At 33.1% G+C, this 23154-nt stretch overlaps 1 protein-coding gene across 1 annotated transcript in view; it reads left to right on the top strand.

Annotated features, from left to right (window-relative positions):
- Nucleotides 1-10769: 10769 nt before the first annotated feature.
- LOC123658926 overlaps nt 10770-23154 on the top strand; it is a 48766-nt gene continuing 36381 nt past the window's right edge. Inside the window, exons 1-2 of the mRNA XM_045594217.1 lie at nt 10770-11693; nt 11853-12890. Of these exons, the coding sequence (XP_045450173.1) occupies nt 10770-11693; nt 11853-12890 (1962 nt within the window). The remainder of the gene's footprint in view (nt 11694-11852; nt 12891-23154) is intronic.

Consider the following 23154-nt stretch of genomic DNA (forward strand, 5'->3'; position numbering starts at 1 on the left):
ATCAATCCATTTTCCATCTTCATTGATTCTTTTCAATCTCTTAATAGATACTATCTCATGTACGGAACTCAAATTATCTAATAATTCTTCATCTTTTATGTCAAAATCTACTCCCCTAATTACACCGTAAGATAAATTTCCTTCATCAGTAAATTGAGCCCTTATATCCATCTCTGAAATCTTCTGACTTTGTATGAGTTTTTAGCTTGTTTTTTATCATCAAACTGAATAAATAATTTATACGCACTCTTATATTTTATTTTTGTAATATTAGTTATATTTTCATTTTTCAGAAATTTGGCCATAGCCATTTGTTTAGGCAAAACTTTTAATGAAAACAAACATACTTCATACTGAACAGGTCCGTTTCCATTTCCTTCTTTATTCAAATGCTGCTCCATCATATAATTACTATTACTTGTCGAATCACTACGAATCAATCTCTTGGATCTTCTCCTTGTGACAGTCGTAAATCCTTCTTCGCTACTATCTTCGGCCTCACGTAATCTTTTTTCACTTTTTTTAGCATTCTCGGTTTGCTCCGTTAGATCCAAGCTCATATCCTTCAACAAATGTTCACGCTGCTTTAAAGTTGTTGAATGACCCTCATCAGGATCATCCTCATCACTCAAAGAAAATTCATCCATATTCATTAATTATTTTTAAAGTGGGTAGATTGATAATATTTTTACAATGTAAATACAGTCGCAATCGTTACGTGCGCTCGTCGCAGACTATCGCGCGACACTGAAGTATAAATTAATATAAGCAATAATAAATTAGTTTCATGGAAAGGTTTCAAATAAATAAGCCTCGCGTTAATAATATTGCATCAAGTTAAGACCACATACTCTTCATTTCACAAACATACAGGGTAAACTTGAAATTGCTCGCTATTTCTTATGTCTATTTAAAACAAAATCATCTTTATATTTAGTATGTTCTAGTAGTATTTTAATGTATGTGCGTATCTTGATTTACTATGATGTAATCTAATCTGCTGTGTGGTTACTGCATTAACAATATAGCCACCCTCTCTCTTCCCGTGGGTGTCGTAAGAGGCGACTAACGGATAACGCAGTTCCACTACCACCTTGGAACTTAAAAAGCCGACCGATAGCGGAATAACAATCCAACTGCTGGCTTTGGAATACACAGGCCGAAGACGGGCAGCAGCGTCTTCGGTGCGCAAAGCCAGCCCTGCGGTCATCAATCCGCATGCCCAGTGTGGTGACTATGGGAAAAACACATGAATTCACACCATCTTTGGCACCAACTTGTGGAGACCTATGTCCAGCAATGGACTGTATAGGCTTAGAATTAGAATTCTTGTATACGTGGTAAAAGACGAATAGCTAGGAAACAGAAATATTTTTCAAACTACGTTATGTTTTCCATGTAATTTTTTACTGTGATGATATTTGTTTTTATTTATTTGTACTGACTGACTCGATATCGGTCAGTCTAAGTTATTGAAACTTTAAGTTTGACTGGTTTTTAACCCCGCAGTGATCGCGTGGATTACATATATTACCCATTCATACAAAATCGATAATTTCTAAAACTCTGTTAGCGTGATCTTCGTGCGCTTTCAGGTAATTTAAAAATATATTGTATATTCGAACAACGTACTCAGACAGAATTTGTGATTATGTTTGTTGATAATATTTAGTTAATTAAGCTACATGAAAATGTTTTTATATAATTAATAACAATATAATGTTTGAGTATTGCGTTTGTTCAATTTGAAAATGGATTACGTATGTAATCCATGCTGTCACTCCTGTAACTATTTTGATCACTCGCGTAACTATTTTGTGTGCGACTACTGCAGGGTTAAGAAATAATTTAGTTAAAAATTCAATGAAAGTTCCTAAGAAACTTGAACTTTGTGATGTATTACAATTAATAAATAAATAAAAATTAAATAATATCAAAATGTTAGAAATATTTTTGCTTTTTTAACGCTGTTCTAATTTTTGCGTTCGTTTTCTAAATTTTAAATTTTTTTACTTACCTTTATAAATTTTTACAAATATGCTGATACATTTAATACGTCTTCATTGTGTCATGAGCGTTAAAGGTGTTCATGTGAGATGGAGTGGAACGCCTTTGTGTAGTCGAACCTATATATTACACTTTGTTACACCGTAGACGTCTTTCATTGACTTGTCTCAGAGTGTGTTTCAATATAATAATTGCATCTAAAATCCGTGGAAACTTTATAACTCTAAGCCATTTTATATCATACACACGTAAATGTGTTCCTAAGGTAGGGAACTTAATTCTAGTGTTTTAATAGTTAACAGTCAACTAGCACACGTACTTTTTGTGAAAGAATATATAGGTGTAAAAATTATTGCGTACATTGAACTCATACTCGGGGCAGAAAGTAGGGTTACTACCAATTGCACCAACAACGGCCCAACCATTCACTATCTTTCAGTTTATATTTCGTGTCCTATACCCAAAGGTTGCCTGGAAGAGACCGCACTTTCCGCAAAGACCGCTTTGTACATTTATTATATTATGGTATTATATTATTGTTTCTTTTAATGATTTACAATAAAAAGTGTTATATTGTTATTAATATCATAAATAAAATAAATTGTGAAAAAAAAGTGTAAATTGTATACAGAACCTCTGTAGCTGTATTATTCATTGCAGTAAATATACGAAGTACGAATTGCTATAATTCTATTTACTCGTTGTCATTTGTCCACCATTGTTGACATTACTGACACGGAATATCGATATAAACCGACAAATTGGTTAATGCTTGTCCAATTACGCTGAACTGAATTATTTATACCTCATTGGCACTAGCATAAAATTGATCTCATTTTGCTTGCATGTTATTTAACACTTATTGAATATTTAAATTGAAAATTACGAGGATTTACAAATTTAACCTATTTCTTTATTGAGTAAGCACCAAACAACGGTTGCAGGTTCGATTCCCGCTCGGGATGGATATTTGTATTCGTGCGAATATTTGTTTCCGGTCTGGGTTTTGATTTTGTCTTTGTTTATTTATTTATTTATTTAATTGACATACCAACTGAATATACATTAGATTATTTTTACAGCTTAAAAATATTAATAATAGAACATAAAAATATGTATTTAAATTATAGGTATACACAACGTTAAAGAAATATAAATTTATTTACATAATAAAAAGATTTGAATAAATATAAGTAGTATTGAAAGTAAAATCCTTAGTTTTTCTAAAAAAAAGCATTATTAAGCACTTATTCAGAGTATTATTAATGTGATTGGTAATGCGCATCTCACAATCAATAACAATTCCCAGACCCTACAGTTCATTAACATTCTTTAAACTTTGTCCATTAATATTGTACGCACTTGAGAACTTGTTTAATTTTCGGGAAAACTTTATATGATAAAATTTGTTAGGTACCATTCGGATATCCTGTTTATTTCTTCTACAAGCTGAATTTGATCTAGACCATTATTTACAATTTTCAGTTTCAGATCATCTGCATATAATTCAAATTCTGTGTTGCGTATACAATGTATAATATCATTAAAAAACACAATAAAAAGGAAAAATTCGATCGCTCTTAATAATCTCAGGCAGCACTTCACACCGGAACCGCTTCTTACTCTGTACCAAGCACAAGTTCGATCGTGCATGGAAGACTCATTCACAGAAGTCTCATCGGTGACGAATCACTGGTTAACTCTAAGCTTCAAAGCCTGGAACATCGAAAGGTTGCCTTTATAAGAACTAAACAATTTGGTTCCGCCATCACCTTTCTACCACCGAACCGCAAGGCATCGCATGAATCTGCAGTCCTACGTAGTTTGAAATCCCACGATCTTGCACTCGCAAAAATTAGGAATGCCCTTCCAGCTTCCGTTTTTCCAACTAAATGTAACTTGGATTTCTTTAAATCATGAGTGTTTAGGCATCTTCTAAGCAAGTGCGCACCATCTTAGAGTGCATCTTTACTTACCATAATTCGATATATTATTAAAAGTTTAGCTGTCGGTTCCGGTTGTCATAGATAAAAAAATAAATACGAAATATTTACAACACACACATACACGGTCATCTGTTCCTAAAGTAAGCAACTTATAATACTTGTGTTATAGGTAACAGCCGACTGGTATAGCTATATTTTTTTTTTGATAAACGTACATATAAATAATAGATATATAAATAAATAAATATATATATATATTACGCCCAGACTCGGGGTGGGAATCGAACCCACGACCCCCGGAGCAGAAAGCAGGGTCACTACAAACTGCGCCAACGGGCTAGTCAGTCATAGATGCCCGATAGCGATCGTTATACTTATGCTATCAGAACGGTGGTGTGGCGGAGTAAGCGTTAACCTTCTCTGTCATGGAGAAAGAGAATTATGGCCAGCAGTGTTAATATTTGTAAATATATGTAAAAAAAATTATATTTAGATACCTATAAAGATAAATTAACAGCTTGAAACAAATTTCATAAACAAATTTCGACTAGCCCACAATGGGTTCGATTAGCACCCTGAGTCTGGATGTAATATAAATATTAACTTATATATTTATATATGTATTATTTACAAGTATGTTTATCGAAAAAAATATAAATTTAGCTATACCAGTCGGCTGTTACCTATAACACAAGCATTAAGTTGTTTACTTTAGGAACAGACGACCGCGTGTGTATTGTGTAGATTTATTTATAAATATCAATTGTTATATCTTTCGAATTTTCGTAATAAATTAGTATTTAAGTAAAACTGTGCAACTCCAAGAGATTGGCTTGTTATCAAGCTCTGTATGGAATTAAATAGATATTGGGAATCTTGTCTGGTATGGAAAGTTTTTTTGGCAACAAAAGCGATTGTTTGGCTATTTCTTTGTCTTGTTAGACAAAATGTAACATGCTTAAGTCGTTTGTCACTGGCTAACCTAATTTATCTCGATTTTTGGCGACTTGTTCCGTTTTTTGATGAGGCTAATGCGCTTTTTGTAATTTTCTTTATTCTTTTAAATTATAAGGTTTATTTAAATGTAAATTATTTAAAAATATTGTATGGACTAAATGCCAAAACTACAAAGTATTGTAATTTATAAATTTATAAGTCTCTTACAACTGGAGATAAACATCTTCTCCTAAGAATAATAATTGTGTGTGCTAGCAAAGGAAAAAAAACCGACTTCAATTACTTCGACAAGTAAAACAACGTAAGTAGACGAAAAACAAATAAATATAACAAACGCACTAGTCGTCACTACGATTTTCGAGGGTTCCCCTCGATTTCTCTGAGATTTCATCATGAGATGCTGGTTTCCTCATCATGGTACCATTTTTAGGATATATCATTTCCGAAGTTATCCCCAAACATACATAAAACAATATATAGGGTCGAATTTCATCGAAAGTCAGTTAAAAAAAAACAGAGAAAGTTGAAAAGAGAGTATCTTGCTTTAATAATTTTAACCGAAGCTACCAATTGCTTAACGTGATTTTTATTCCTAGGTTACTTTCTGTCTTTGATAACAATGTGAAATGCCTACTTTCGCATAGAAATTTTTTACTGTACATTTTTTCTAGAATAAAGTTGTTTTCGAAAACAAATTAACGTACATATATATATTCAGAATATTAATGAAATGAATAATAACTTATAAATAATTTATAATTATTAAATATTTTTATTTAATTTTTTTACATTATTATACATATTTACAATTCACAGCTTAAGACCTACCTAAATATTTACAGATAGTTGTGGTACGAGTATAAATCATGTCCGCGCGGAATGGTGCCAAGAATGCTGACAGCATTTCCCCGTTGAATAGCTATGCGTTGACACGCTTGCTCCGCCACATGTCAGGGAAATAGCCTTAAGAACGGGAACCGCTGCGGAAAAAGCTGAAACGACTAAGCAGCACAGATATTCGTTTTCAGAATTTCAGTTTACTTCTTTGTCGTTTGCAGTCGAAATACTTGGACCTTGGAGTAGCAGTGCTAAAAAAAAAACTCCTCATCTTATTGCCTCCACTGGTGACAAGAGGGCTTGTGTATTTTTTGGCCCTAAAAATATTAAATTTGTAATTTTAAATGAATAAATAAACAAATAAATTAAGTAGGTTTTGACATAATCACAGAGTTTATGCAAATTAATTTTTATTTAAAACTGTAAAAGAGTAGTAAATGCACAAAATAATAATACAAAAATTAATTGTATGTATAAGCTCTTGGATTTCTCAATAAGTAAATAAATATATAAACACGGATTATCTGATCGTATTCATATAAAGCAAATAAGATATTATAACCTGGCTTAACAACCCTGAAATTCAATTTAATTGGCTTTTTTGTTAACTGAATCAAAACTTTATTAATTGTTTTATCTATCTATTTAATAAATAAACATAATATAAATAAATTCGACGTTTTATTTTAAGGTAAGGAGTTACAGCCGGCAGCCGACTATGCTAACATCCTTGTGTTATAGTTATAATATATGTATAATTAAGGCGGGGCACGCGAACCTCATAAAAGATACAGGTAAATAATAGCTCTCTCATTTTTATGTTGATCCTGTGGCAGCTAGAGATCCTGTGGAGTCTTTGGGTAGGATCGACAACGCACTTGAGATGCTTCTGGTGTTCCAGATGGTTATAGGTTACGGTAACCACTTACTATCATGTGGGCCGTATAATTAATTACCAATGATTATACGGTATAATGCTCTTCATGGCTTGGTAGGAAAACATGAGTATGTCTTTGTCTCCAGGTGTTACTTAATTAGAACGAAATGTTTGTAAAAGTAGTAGTAATCCCACCAGTAATCGAACACGTGACCGTTGGTGTTAGTAAATTCTCTAAACCAAACGACAAACTACCCAATAAACCTAAAACTTATTTTCTCCCACACAAGATGCATTAAGAATATTCTTCAAATCATTGAAAGCAGATAGTTTTTTCCCTTACATTAAGGATCGGTCGGTCCATTAAAGCGGGATGATTCAGGGAAGCCATTACGTTCCGTCATTTTGTCTTGCCCACGTGGTTTTTGGCACGTGAGCCAAAATGTAAAATATGTGACGCTGACTCCACTATTTTTAACATACATTTAATGTAAGATAACTTTCCTTCAGTTTAAACGTAGAAATATCAAACATTATAAGAAATAATTCGATAACTTTACAATTTATATATAAAAGGGAATTATAACCATGTTTTTTGGTTGTATTTGCTGGTATTTAAAGCTTTACTAAAATTTTACTAAAATTGATTATATTTAAACTTATAATATATATATATTATGTGTGTGTGTGTGTGTGTGTAACTATACATATCTACGTAATATTTTCTAAAACGATTTTTTTTTGTGATTTCAAAACTGAATTCAAAATAAAAGTTTTTAATAGTAAGTAGTATTAATTTATTTCTTTTTCACAATAGGAACCACGAACATTAGTAAGTAGGTAAAAAAAGTAAGTAGGTAGCTTAACGAAGGACTCGCCTTATTCGTCCTTTTAATAAAGTTATTTGCATGAAAAATACGATTGTCTGTTTAACTTCTTCAAATGCAGTGAAATAGACAGTTGTATATATTTCTAAGCAAATATTCCTTGTACATCCTTTTTTAAAGACATGAAATAAATATTCACCGCCCAAAACACTAAAATTAAGACCAATTAAAATCTCAGAATCGATTCAAGGTCTCTTGTACACGAATATACGTTGATTCTGTTAAGTCTTCTTTTGCATTTTAAGCTTCCTTAAACCGTACGAAAATCGAGAGTAAAAATGATAATGCTTTTATCGTGAAGTACAGAATTTGAGGATAGATGGCTACCTAGATAATATTTTTGCTCTATATTGAAGGTACACTGCTGTCTCTGTATGTCTCTGTGGTCACATCCAACAATGGCAAGAGTGTTAAATTCCTAAAGAAAGATCAACTCACATTGTACACACTTGAAAATCCAGTTCGCTACCTCTTACACTTATCAATGCCCACTCATCTATATCCCTTTTCGGGTTGGGAAAATGGAGCATAAAATACCATTGCCTTATAAAAGTAAAAATGCATATAATATAAAACACTACCTCAAAGGTCAACAAAAAATTTTGTTGACATCTTTTTGTTATATTGTAAGTTGATTGAAGTGAGTTGCTACCTAAAAACATTGCTACTAGGACGTGTCTTCACTCGTATAAGTAATAAAATAAATTGTCAACCGATTTGATTGGCGTTGAAAGCCAAAGGAGATCCGCGTGCGACATATATGTGACGTCTAAAAGGTGGTTTTTCCAATCTCACCTCTACGCTGTTGGCTTCAAAAATGATTGAATAACCTGACTGATTGAGTGACTTATTCAATAAAAACCCGAACCTTGGATATAGCTGGTGAAAGGTATATTCAAACGATTTTAAATGACCATACGGGTTTATGTTTTGGCTCTGTTTCGCCTTAACTTGTTAAATTGTTAGAAATTTTATAGTAGGATACCCGAACTTGCATCATAAAATGCAAGTTGATAAATTGTGTACCATCTCATCCATAATAATCTTTACAAGCGTACTTCTCTAGTAGCAGGCCAATTACTCGTATAGTTTATATTACAAACATTTTTATAAGAAGATTTGCTTTGTTTTAACGAGGTTCTACGCGGCTAATGCACTTTCCCGCTCTTTTGTACTCCAAGATTTTTCATTACGGATTTTAAAGCAGTTTTACAACAGATAATATAAAAGTGTAAAGAATATAAAATGTAAAAATATTTAAATTTCAATATTTCTCGAGCTTCCAGTGAATGAAGGCGTCTAGACAAAAAAAAAAAGAACTGAAATGGTTTTATTATGACGTGAATAAATCCATAGAATGTCAACATGCGCCTCTTAAATATATTTCAATACTTCTCAATATAAAATGTAGTTGTTGTATTTAATTAGTATCGATTTTTTGAGTTATAAGTTTTATGAAATTAATAAAACGACTGGTTTAGGAAAAAAATAATTGTGTGGTTTTATAAAAATCGATGATATGGTGAGACCTTTAAATATCCCAATACTTCTTAAAAATACTTTGTAAAAACAAAGGTTTGTCCAATTTTTTGCCCTTCAAATTATTTCTTTAACCGACTTCCAAAAAAGGAGGAGGTTCTCAATTCGACTGTTTTTTTTTTTATGTATGTTACATCAGAACTTTTGACCGGATAGACCGATTTCGACAAATTTTGTTTTAATCGAAAGGTGGTGTGTGCCAATTGGTCCCATTTAAATTTATTTGAGATCTAAGAACTACTTTTCGAGTTATATCTAATAATGCGTTTTTACTTGACGCTTTTTTCGTCGACCTACGTTGTATTATAACGCATAACTTTCTACTAGATGTACCGATTTTGATAATTCTTTTTTTGTTGGAAAGGGGATATCCCTAGTTTGTTACCATGATAAGGAAACCAGGATCTAATGATGGGATCCCAGATAAATCGAGGGAAACTCTCGAAAATCCGCAATAACTTTTTACTGGGTGTACTGATTTTGATAATTTTTAATTTAATCGAAAGCTTATGTTTATCATGTGGTCACATATAAATTTTATTGAGATCTGATAACTACTTTTTGAGTAATCTTTGATAACGCGTAGTTGCTTGACTATTTTTTCGTCGATCTACGTTGTATTACTCTTCGATGTAATTGAAGTCGGTTTTTTTTTCGTTTGCGAGCAAACACAATTATTGTTGAGTCATCACCTGCGCCGCTTGTGAAAACAGTCTTTCAGATGGGACCGATGTGCCTACTATTGTTAGATATTTAAAGGCGATTTTATATAATATTGGAAACTGTAATTTGTAATCATTCCAAATTTCCAGTGGATTATCGTTAAGTCTTCCAAAAGGAGTTGTCAGATAAACTAAATACCGTGTGCTAATGAATGACTTAAGTAACGAAATAGTGTGTGAGTGCTAATGAATGAATTAAGTAATAAAAGAGACAAAGATAGTTACCTATTAACCGTAGAGAGACAATCCAGCCATTAAAGAATATTTTTTGCAGGTTTTTGTGCCTCTTCGATGCATCAAATAAAAAAGCATCGATGTATAGTCGATGTTGAAATATTAACAATACATCGGTTTGATTCGATGCATCGTTACTATACATCGAGTGTTTTTAATACATCGATGTATATCGTCCACTCCTAGCGGGAGGGCTCCGACACAGAAATATACGACGAAAGAGACGACGCGTTGGCGCAGCGGTCACAGAACTGACTGTTGCGCTGACGGTCGCGCGTTCGATTCCCGCTCACGACAGATATTTGTATTGGCCATATAGATGTTTGTCGTGGTCTGGGTGTTTGGATTTGTGTATTGTGTGTGTTTCCGGACGCCCGACACAGGAGAAAATCCTACCGGGGGCCGTTGAGTTTGAAACGTTTATTTATTTATTTATTATATTGTTTTTAAGGGAGTATGTCAAGAGCCGAAGAAGCACACGAAAACTAAGATTGATGACATCCACCACAGAATACGCTGCTGGTATAAGGACTGGACTTGGGTGCATCGACTGCGTGCGGCGGTTCAGTAGTAGCGAGCAGTTGGCGGTACAGGGTACAGTCGGCGACAGAAGTACAGTGAGCTACAAAGTAATCAGTGTTTAGCAGTGAGAATGACAATAAAACTGTAAGTACTTTTAACTAAAGCCTTAAAAATTCAACCTCTTATTTTTCTTTTTCGATCAGGATATTTCATTTCAGTTGTACTAGTTTGCATTTTTATCATGGAAATTTTTTATCAGAATGTTAATAGGATTAGAACTAAAATTAATGAAATATATTCTAATGTTTTAAACAATGATTATGATGTAATTTGCTTAACTGAGACCAATCTCAATAATTCCGTATATGATAATGAAATACTTGATACACGCTACCATATTTTTCGCAGAGATCGTTGTACAACATGTATAGGAAAGGGCGATGGGGGTGGTGTGCTCTTGGGTATTAAGAGAGAGCATAATGTTATTAGGCGCTATTCTTGGGATAGTATGGTTGAAGATTTATGGATAACTGTATTGCCGAGCGATGACTCTCATAAATCAATTCATATTTGTATTTGTTACTTACCACCGGATATCTCTTTAGATCTACTTGAGCTATTTTATAACTCGTGTACTAAAATTATAATGGATGCAAAATCAACTGACGAGTTTGTTTTAATTGGCGATTTTAACACACCACATATTACATGGATGAAGAATGGGGACACCTTGGGCTATTCTGCGGTATCTCCTCAAGATAATAAAGCTAACTATTTGATTGAGTTTGTGAGTGTGTGTGGCTTGGTGCAGTTCAATGGTATTCCTAATCGCATCAATCGGTACCTCGATCTCATTTTATCCTCAATTGAATGTTCCACGTGTGAGGCTGAACCATTGTGTTCACCAGACTCCCATCATCCTGCTCTTGTTGCAGTTGTCACTATGCCTTCGGCTTCCAAAAATCTTGACCGTAAGCGGTGCAAGCGTTATAATTATAATAAATGTAACTTTGATAAGTTAAACAGAGATATCGAGCAGACTGACTGGCAGCAAATACTTAGTTCTTCAGATATTGATGTCGACGTCCAACAATTTTATAAGGAACTGATAAGGTTGATAGGAAAAAGTACTCCGATGACTGATGTTCATTCTTCGGCTTTCCCGGTTTGGTTTAGTCGTGGCTTAAAGCGGTGTTTAAAAGAAAAACGCAAATTTCACAAATTATATAAAAAGTTTAAGAACCCTCGAGATTATGATACATTTGCCATGTTGCGTGCGAGGGGTAAGAAGTTGATGGTGTCTTGTTATAAAAAATATTTGCAGATGATTGAGGAGTCCCTGTGTTGCAATATAAAGTCTTTTTGGAGCTATGTTCAAGATAAAAAATGTAGCAATAGCAATATCCCCAGCACCATGAATTATGTAGGTTATGAAGCATCTAGCAGAAAAGAAATATGCGAATTATTTGCGAAATACTTTAGTTCTGTTTACTCTAATAACTCGGCCAATTGCGCTCAACATTCAGACTTTCTAAACTATCCAGAACCTAATGATTCCATTAATTCTTTGGCCGTAAATGAACATCAAATCAAGCTTAAAATTAAAAATATTGATGAGCACAAGGGATCGGGACCGGACGGTATCCCTCCTGTTGTATACAAGCGTTGTATTAAAACAATTTGTGTTCCTTTATGTGTTCTTTTCAATAAATCCTTAAAGTCTGGTACGTTTCCTACACTGTGGAAAACAGCTCATATTGTCCCTGTTTTTAAATCAGGTGACAAATCATGTTGCGAAAATTATCGTCCTATAAGTATTTTGTCTTGCTGTGCCAAACTGTTTGAGTCAATTGTTTATGATGTGCTGTATAATCATTTTAAATCTTCTTTATCTCCTAATCAGCATGGTTTCGTGAAGGGTAGGTCGACTACGAGTAATCTGTTGGAGTATAAGAGTTACTTGTGTAAAGTATTTGCTAAGTGCGGGCAAGTTGACTCAATCTACACCGACTTCTCTAAAGCTTTTGATCGAGTCAATCATTCCATTTTAACACATAAGTTGGCACGATATGGTGTTCATGGTAATCTTTTAAGATGGGTGGAATCGTATTTAAGCAGAAGAACTCAGTTGGTTGCTCTAAAAGGTGAACTTTCATCTGTTTTTACGGTACCATCCGGCGTTCCTCAAGGGTCACATTTAGGCCCATTGTTTTTTAATATTTTTGTGAATGATCTTACGTTGTGCTTAAAAAGTCCTTGTCTTTTGTATGCCGATGATTTAAAAATTTATCAGACCATTACTTGCATCAACGATGCTATGAAGCTCCAAGGAGATTTGGATACCATAGCAAGATGGTGCCAAGTGAATGAGATGGACCTTAATGTTAACAAATGCTTTGTTGTTTCTTTTACAAAAAAGAAATTCCCTATTAATTTTAATTATTCCATAAAAAATTACAATTTATCCCGTAAAACTGAAATCAAAGACTTAGGTGTTATTTTTGACAAAGAATTAAGTTTTCGTACGCATTATGACTTTATCAACCAAAAAGCTTCAAGTTTACTTGGATTCATTCTAAGAGTGTCTAAACCTTTTAAAAAGGCTTCATCTTATTTAGCTTTGTATCATGCTCTCGTAAGAAGCATATTAGAGTACAACACTGTGATCTGGTCGCCAAATTACTCCGTTCATGTTAACCGCATAGAAAGAATACAAAAGCGTTTTCTTAAATCGGTCTGCTTTCGTCTCGACCTGCACCGCGAGCTCCACACTTACGAAGAAAGAATGAAAAAGTTTCAAATGATATCTCTAGCCTATCGTCGTAAATATTTAGATCTTATGACACTTTACAAAATAATTAATTACTTCATTGACTCACCATACTTGCTGTCTCAACTTAACATTAACATAAACTATCGTATTAGAAGGCCTAAGGTGTTCTCTCTTGACATTTATCGTAATAACACTTCTTATTATAATCCTTTATCTCGTATGTGTCGCCAGTACAACCAGCTTGTCAGTACGTGTATCGATATAGACATCTATCACTGTTCTCTCGCTTCTTTCAAAACCAAAATTTTAATAAATATAACTTGTTAAGCAAACTTAGTTTTTAAGTTTAAATTTATATATGTATATTGCATTCCATCCACTTCTGTTCTGCTTAGTGTATTATGTTACTGTATGTCGTACACATTAAGGGTTTCAACCTAGATATAATGTTATGTTTAAACTATTTCTGTATCTTTTAATGGCTGTAACCTGTTCTGTACGTAATTAAATAAATAAATAAATAAATAACTATTTAAATTCAGAATTAAAGTGATAATAAATAGCGAAAAGATTAAGTAAATCTTAGTCTTGTAAATTTAAATTAAAATTAGTTTGGACTTAAATGAAATTGGAATAATTCTGTAAAAAGTAACAATACGGGGGAACCTATGCCGGATTTCATTCAGAGAATAATGACACTTTAATTAAATTGCAAAACGATACTTACTACACTAATACTGAATGAATTTTAAATTATCTAAAAACTGTGCATGTTTCTGCTTTCTAAGTTTTATAATTAAAAAAAAATATAGAAAAGAAAAGAAATATCTAAGTGTTACACTTCCACAAATAAAAAAATAAAAAACGAATGTTGTACATATAGAGGCCTTTTAACTTGACAACATTGCATTGTTCCTGAAAATTAAAAACTATTTATTTTTCAATTTATAAAATATCGTAATATTTAATACCAAAATAGTATTTTTGCGTCTATTTTTAAAATAAACATTATTACAACTTTGTCAAGGAGAAACTTCTTTGCAAACAGAACTCATAATCTCAGTGTTAAGAGCCATTTCACAATTTTACGCTCTGCAAGTTTAGGTAAATTTGGTCGCATCGCGCGAGTCGTACGAGCCGCGCGATCTTTGTGCTAGTACGTATAGTGTGACAACCAAAAGACCATCGTGATCATTTTCTGATGTATAATAAAAATTATAACTATGGTATAAAATGTTTTTTACATAATTAATTTGTTAAAAATTTCAAGTATGTTATATAACAACAGTCAATAAATTTAAAATAAAATTAAAAAAATCAATTTTATGAAACAATTTTTTTAAATTGATTTAGTTTTTTCAGTTTACGAATGAATCTAATATTTACGATATGAATAAAAAAGCATTTAATGACATCGACACCGACAAACATATTAATTAACAAATAACAAGACAAACAGATTGAAATGCCTATTTGTATTGATAGTGTGAGAAAAGAAAATTAAATTATACATTTGTTTACAGAAATTATCATTATATTATTTTACAGTCATTTTCGTAATATGTTTATTTTATTTATATTTTATTATGAAAGTATCAAATGCGTTTTATCCGCTATAACAACAGGCGCTTGGCGCGTGTGAGCGAAAGAGACGGCTGCGCAGAATTTGGCGTGGACCTTACCTCTAAGAGCGCTAGCGCTCGACTGATTTACCGGGCTTGATGCGTGGCAATATATACTATCTTTTTATTATTTAATATAAAATGTATTAAAAATAATTACATCTTTTAATTATTATTTTTTGTATTCCTTAATGATGTAAGTTTACTTTGATGAAGATAGTTTGTTAAAATTTCTTAGTTTTCTAAGAGAAATATCGCTTTTAAAATTGTACTTATTTGGAAAATATTCGTAACTTTAAATTTTTTTTATCGTTTAATAGAGATACAAATGGAATAAAAATCTATGATAGTGGACAACAAAATTATATTCCACATATTATGATATTTTTTTAAAATGGTTTCAACGTAGAGGTTATTGAAAAGTAGGACTTCAAAGTATACATTGCGACCGTTTACCCAGGGAGGAGGCTGATGAAAAGGTTAATAATTTTATACACATAATATAAATCAAAATTCTGATCTGACTATGGACTAGAACAAAGGTTGCTCTATTATATTTCAAGAATATAAATTACATTATTGCATCCAACACTGAGATTAACGACGTCAAAATATTACAATTTCGCGGATTGTTACCGATTTTTGTGAAATGGCTCTTAAGCTTCACACCTGTAAACGTTGCGCATTGTGAGAATCTTAGAAAAATTGTTTCATACCAACGATATAAAAATATATTTATTATATTATAAACATAACTTAAATTTATTGTTTTTAGGCGGGTTGGTGACCACAGGGCTGGCTTTGTATGTATTTCAAAGCCAGCAGTTGAATGGTTATCCCACCATCGGTCGTGACCACAGGGCTGGCTTTGTGTGTATTTCAAAGCCAGCAGTTGAATGGTTATCCCACCATCGGTCGGCTTTTTAAGTTCCAAGGTGGTATTAGTGTTATCCCTTAGTCGCCTTTTATAACACCTACGGGAAGCGAGGGGGTTGCTTTATTCTTCATTGCCGTAACCACACAGCTTGCACACAGCAATTATTGTTTTTAATTTATTAAATTACTTCAATTCAATTACGTTTATCAATTGTTTATTATTACGAGTCAATCTGTGCGTTATCTGTATTTACACGAAAATACTAATCCAGTCATAATAAATATGGAAATAAAAAAAAAAAACGACTGAAAAAAGAAGTCCAATAAAATAAAACCTAATTATATATCTAAAAAAAATAGTACCTTCTTCTGAAATATTCATTTACTCAAAATGTATATTACAGATTTTTTTTTTGATTCAAGATTTAGTAATTAAACGGTTTTATTTAGCTCACCCCGTTTGTTTTATTTTTTATTATTTATTCTTTCTTGGGTCAAATTTAGTAATTCAAATTTTACCCTCTTCCTGTCAACCGATTAATCTGAAATTTTGTATACACTTTGGATTTTGGTGACACTACAATTATGTTTATTCATTATCACTATAAATTCAAGATGGCCGCCGCTACAAAATGGCGGATAATTTATGTTTTATTATTCCCATCAATATGGGTATCAAATGAAAGGGCTCAACAAGCAGAATACAATATACTATAAAAAATTGAAATCCAAGATGGCGGCCGCTACAAAATGGCGGATAACGTAGGTTTTATCAATCCCATCAATATGGGTATCAAATGAAAGGGCTCAACAAGCAGAATACAATATACTATAAAAAATTGAAATACAAGATGGCGGCCGCTACAAAATGGCGGATAACGTAGGTTTTAATCGATCCCATCAATATGGGTATCAAATGAAAGTGCTCAACCAGTATAATCAATGTACTATATAAAATTAAAATCCAAGATGGCGGCCTCTACAAAACGGCGGATAACTTAGGTTTTATCAATCCCATCAACATGGGTATCAAATGAAAGGTCTCAACAAGTAGAATACAATTTACTATGCAAATTTGAAATCTAAGCTGGCCGCCGCTACCAAATGTCTGATAACAATTTTTTATCAATCCCACCGATATGGGTATCAAATAAAAGGGCTTGACAAGAAGAATACAGTGCACTATACAACCTCAATATTTAAGATGGGCCTTGCAATAATGAAGCACTAAATGAATTAAACAGAATGCGAAATAAAAACTAAAAACTAGAAAATAAAAATAGGTAAAAAAACTTTTTAAGTTAAACGGTTTTATGTTAAACATACATTGCAATGTTTAAGATAAATGTACTAAAAACCAAAAAATAATAAAATAGATACAGTCGTGGGAATTATAAACATATGCATAGACTAGACTAAAATAAAACCGTGGGGCACGTCAATTGTCTACAAATTATCGACTTAATGTGCGATAGAAGAATCGTTTAATTCGTCGTTAAAATAGGCAGTTGGTCCGCAGACGGTGAGGAAATTACTTAATATTTTCTTGCTCATGGAAATTCCAATAGTTATACACTCCATGTAAATAAAAGAGATGTTTCAACTAGTTTATCGTTGGACATTCACACTGCTGGCTGGCGAGGAATCGTTTCACTGCTCGTAGTTTGTCTTTAATCGACAAAACATATGATAAAAGTACTACTCGCTCACCACTATGAAACCCTAAAACTCGCTTATAATCGAGCTTGCTAGCTTGTTTCCACATTCTAGCCCTACTTATCACACGTCCATCGTTGTCGGTTGAACAACTGCCTAATTATAGTGTAACATTACAAAACAAACATTTTAATCAACGATTGTAGACAATTGACGTGCCCCACGGTTTTATTTTAGTCTAGTCTATGCATATGTTTATAATTCCCACGACTGTATCTATTTTATTATTTTTTGGTTTTTAGTACATTTATCTTAAACATTGCAATGTATGTTTAACATAAAACCGTTTAACTTAAAAAGTTTTTTTACCTATTTTTATTTTATACATATGTTGAAGCTTATTTAATGTATACGATTATTTACATTAAAATAATTAACGTACATATTAAAGACCACTCTGCATGTGCATTCGTGCATGCATTCAGCCTTTAACATCCCACTGCTGAGTCTAAGCCTCTTTTTCCATGTAGGAGAAGGCGAATTATGTGAGCCGTGTAGGAGTCTAAATACCGGCGGTCGCAGGTTGGATTACTGCTCGGAGCGGATATTTGTATTTATTGAACTAATATGATCTGTTTGTCTTTCCTAGAAGGTCGTTCCAGCGTGCCTCGGAGAGCACTTGTTGATTCATTTGTTGATTGATTGTTACTCATTTTATAGTATATAGCCGCCAAGCTGCAGTAAAGCAGCGTAGTGAGGTGACCTAGAACCCTTCTCTCATATGGAGAAAGAAGCCTATGATGCCCAGCAGTGGGATGTTACAAGCTGTATTGTGAATCTCGATGTATAAATATGTCTTAAAAATTTTCTTTGTCATGTGTAGCTTAAATGCTAATGTATATTTCTAGTAATGTTTCATAAGCTAAGACTTTGGTGGATTAGAAGATGCAATCGGTCATCTGACTAGTATTAATTTAAATACTTTTAAATATATATATATATATATATATATATATATATATATATATATATATATATATATATATATATATATGTATATATTGATTATTGAAGAAACCCTACTCACGGTCCTAAAAGTTTTCTATGTTCGCGAACACCTACTTGCTAAAAAGCTTTAAGAGATAAAGTCGTGTTTTATTCGCACCCAACAAAATATATACAAAATGGCCACTTCGTACAAATCTGTAACATAAATTTACATTAAAACAATTGTAGAGCAAAGTCAAAAGTAAAATGTTTAAATATGACGTTAAATTCAGCGCAAGGGGATTCGTCGCGCTATGGAATGATTTGTGGCGGAAAAAGTTTAAAGCGAAAGAATGGCTGCTATAAATTCGGCTGCTCTGGACAGGGAATTTATATGCGCTTGTTACATTTGCGAGTTGCGGTTTGATTCTCTGCTGTTATGTGATAGTGGGTTTATTAATTGTTCGTTAAGTAGTCTGTACTGTTACCAGTAGTAACTGCAGAGTGCCGTCTTCCCGAGCAACATGCCAATAGAGTTACGTAAATATGTATTTACTTATTTATTTATTTATATGGTGTTGGGTTTTATAGTTTTTATAAAGTATTCTTATACATTTTTTCAGTGTTTTAACAAACAAACAAAATCTTCAATTTTATAATATTTTTGTAGATAAAGTAATAGAATTAACCTTTTTGAATGATAGAGAGATTTATTATTGTATAACTTGGGTAGGCAATATAATTAATATTAATAGAGATCTATTAATTTATGTAAGGATGAACTCGGTTTTTTCCAGCAAAATGTCATCAAATTGCATGTAAATTGAGGCATTAATAATTTTTTTCTCTATACAATTTTTTTAAATTTATCAAATTATCGTAGGTCTTGAGTTTTTTAACTGAATAAATATTTTTTTTCTTAAAAAATATAATTAAGTTACAGAGGAGAGAAGAAGATGATCTCACTTTTCTATTTTTTTGTTATCTATTATTCTTATTAACACATGAGATATATTATTTTCTCCTTATCATTATCTCCATCCTCTATCTCTCTATAATTCATATCATAATCTGCCTTACTTAAGTAAGTGTACTTACTTATGTAAGGCACAGCAGAAAATGTCCTGCTCAAAATCTGGACCAGACTGACTGGGGAAGTACCTCGATCTTAGAGAAGATCACAGCTAAACAATACCGCTTTCAAACAGTGTTGTGTTCCTGTGGTGAGAAAGGTGACCAGAGCTCCAGGTGAGGGTCGAGTATAGGGTCGGCAACACGCTTGCAATGCTTCTGGTGTTGCAGGCGTCTATAAGCTAAGGTAAGGTCTAAATAGCTCACCATTGACCCGTTATCCCGTTGACCCGTATTCTGTAAAACTTTTCGAAAATCATAGACAGTAAGTTTTAAGCTCGGACCATTTGTGATAATACAAAAATATTGTAGGAATATTTTTTTTCAGGGTTTATCTCACGTTAATGTTTTTAATTTTACTTTCATAATTTTTGAGCCAATCTTGAAATCAATTTACAATCTTGCTGAAAAGATAGTCGCGCATAACAAAAAAAAAAAAAAAATATTTAAATTCCAAATTTAGCGGATTCAAACATAAAAGTATCTTTTCAGCTTCATTATGATAGAATAAAAATCTTATTTGCTTTAAAGCATTTTTCATAGAAAATCATACCTTTAGGTTTGAATATCGTAAGGCTTGAATACATGGGACGGTCCTGTTGAATTATTCAACAGATAAGCATACACGAAGTCCGCATTCCAGTAGTCGATAAAACAGACATTGTCTGTAGCTTTCGCTATTCTATGTTTTATGATTTTCTTTTTAGTTGTTGGGTACTTCATTCGATAATTGAATTGGTCTAATTGTATTAATTTATCGAATTAATTATCAACAGCCTTACTATTATTAATTATTTTTCTCATACATCATTGGACAAATAGATCTCCAATCAATAGTAGGTATATCAAAATTTTTGAATTTATAAAATCGTAACTTGTATGGATTCACTTCAGCCTAATACAGTCCACTGCTGAACATAGGCTTCCAAAAGTTCGCGCCAAAATTGGCGTGAACTCATGTGTTTTGCCCATAGTCACCACGCTTATAGCAGGCAGGTTGGTGATCGCAGGGCTGACTTTGTCCCACCGAATACGCTATATGGATACGCTTGTTTGGATTAAGCTAAGTAAATTATTTTTCACTTTTAAATTTATCGTGTTAATGAATGGTTATATAAATCAAGTGTTAATCACGTAAATGTCCCATTAGTGCTGATTTTTAAAGCTAGTGCAGATCCGTAATACCTTTTCAGGAATGATTTACGGAGCAGTTAAAAGTTTGTAGTTGTTAAAACGTAGTTTATTTTGTTTTACAGCTAACAGTTTACAATGTTCTACGAGTCGCATCATAAATTTTTTTAAAATTTTATTTTAAGTAAAACATGTAAAATAATACTTAATAAGATAAGATAGACTAGAGTCATTACGTTATACAAATTAAAAAATGTGGAAGCTATTTGAAAAAAAAAAAAATTCAGTTGTCTCAAGAATATTTCCATGTCAGGATAGATATGATTTACTTTATATGTTGTATAAAACAACTGATGTATATTTTATATGTTGTATAGAAGAATTGAAAGAATTATTTTACTGTAATAAGTTCTTTTTTTTTTGTTCATTCGGAGGAAATCCCTAATGGATGCCTCCAGCCCGGGAGAGCTGGAGGTTATGTTCGATGCGCACGGACTAAAACCTCTGGGGTGTTCCTACATTCGCCTGGGGAGGGATCACGATCATGCTAAGCATTGCCGCGGTCCTGACCGCCCACCACAAGCTACTCCCGAGAGGCTACTTCGAACACTAAGGTCACCCACCTCGGGACCGTGCAATGCAGATGATAGATTCCCCAGTCTATCGCCCGCTGGTCCGGCGTTACGCATTTTAATACACATACACTAAAATTTAAATTGGGACGAATTCAAGTTAGCAAATTTATTAACCGGTGGTAGAATCGTGCAAATCAGGATTCCTTTAACGTTCAGCTTACCTTCAAGAGGCTATAATGAATATTTATAATAGAACTACTTAGACTTTACTATGAAATACACAGAAACCAAAAAAAAAACTGCGTAAAATTTCCCAAAGCACAGCTTTTTTGACAGGAAAGTTATCAATTTTTACTTTGACTAGCAGTTTTCAACTCAGAAATTTATTATATTCCTTGCGAAATGTTTGAAATTAAGCGTCAAACGTTTCTGTGACAAATGGCCGGCCGTAAATAAGATTAGTTGCTGTTTTATGACTCGAGCTATGATAAAAGTATGACCTCAAAGTGTTTCTTAACTTCCTAAAACGGCAAGTAATTTGAATATCGAAAATATTTTTCTTGGGACAAATGAAGCCAGCTGTTAGCTGCTGTTGCTTTGGTAAAATACAATGATGACTATGATGATTTGAACAAATTAACTTGAAAATCGTCGTTAAAATTGTACATTTTAAGATATATCAACTACTTTTGTTTCACTTTGAAAATTATGTGTCAAAATTCACCTAAGACTATAGAGGAGTTTCAAAACTTTAACTCGGCTAGCAATTTTGAAGTGTGTTTCAAAAAAATTATGAAGTCATTGTATTCTGCAAAAGTTCTTTTTTTATTTAGAAACGAAAAATCTTTTCATAGTCCGATAGAAAACCTCGATTCTACAGTGACGACACATTTCAACATGGTCGAACGAAAGTCGCCCATTTCAATAAATTGCTACATTTGAATAAAGTTTTTTACAGAACAGCTGTCATCCTTTACGCCCGTCGTAAAAACCTTACTAACATTTTTGTTGAATGTATTTTGGGTGATTTCGTCTCCCTCCTTCAGCAAGTTGTGATGTTTACGATTAAATTTAATTTCATGTTTTAGTTGACCGCTTTTATGTCGTACGTTATTTATTACGGCAACAAAGTCTCTTATGGTAGAATTTTTTGACGATTTCTTTTCTCTGTTTTGTCCGAGTTGAATTCCATATTTTATATACGATATACAAAAAGGGATGCTGTGTGGTTACGGTAGTTAGAATATAACCACCCTCTCTCTTCCCGTGGGTGTCATAAGAGGTGACTAAGGGATAACACAGTTCCACTACCACCTTGGAACTTAAAAAGCCCACCGATGGCGGGATACCCATCCAACTGCTGGCTTTGAAATACACAGGCCGAAGACGGGCAGCTGCGTCTTCGGTGCGACAAAGCCAGCCCTGCGGTCACCAGCCCGCCTGCCCAGCGTGGTGACTATGGGCAAAACACATGAGTTCAGGCCATTTTTGGCGCTAGCTTGTGGAGGCCTATGTCCAGCAGTGGACTGTATTAGGCTGAAGTGAGTGAGTCATAAAAAAAGTGAGGCAAACAAGCATATGGTTCACTTGACTGTTGCCGATTCTACCCCCGCCCTTCCATAGAAGCTCTGGCCACCTTACTCACTAGTGGGAACACAATACTTCTTTAATACAGGATTATTTGACTGTGGTCTTCTGTAAGGTTAAGATACTTCCCAAGACGGCCCGCTTAAATTTTGAGAAAGATGTTTCCTACTGTGCCCTGTCTCAATAAATATAACAACGATTACGTTTGGAGCTGATAGCTATTATAACCTACAATGATCATTCCATGGTAAGTGATAGTTCCTTTTAAAACATAATTGTGTTTGCAGG

This window comes from Melitaea cinxia, chromosome 13, assembly GCF_905220565.1.
Source record: "Melitaea cinxia chromosome 13, ilMelCinx1.1, whole genome shotgun sequence".
Lineage (NCBI taxonomy): Eukaryota > Metazoa > Arthropoda > Insecta > Lepidoptera > Nymphalidae > Melitaea > Melitaea cinxia.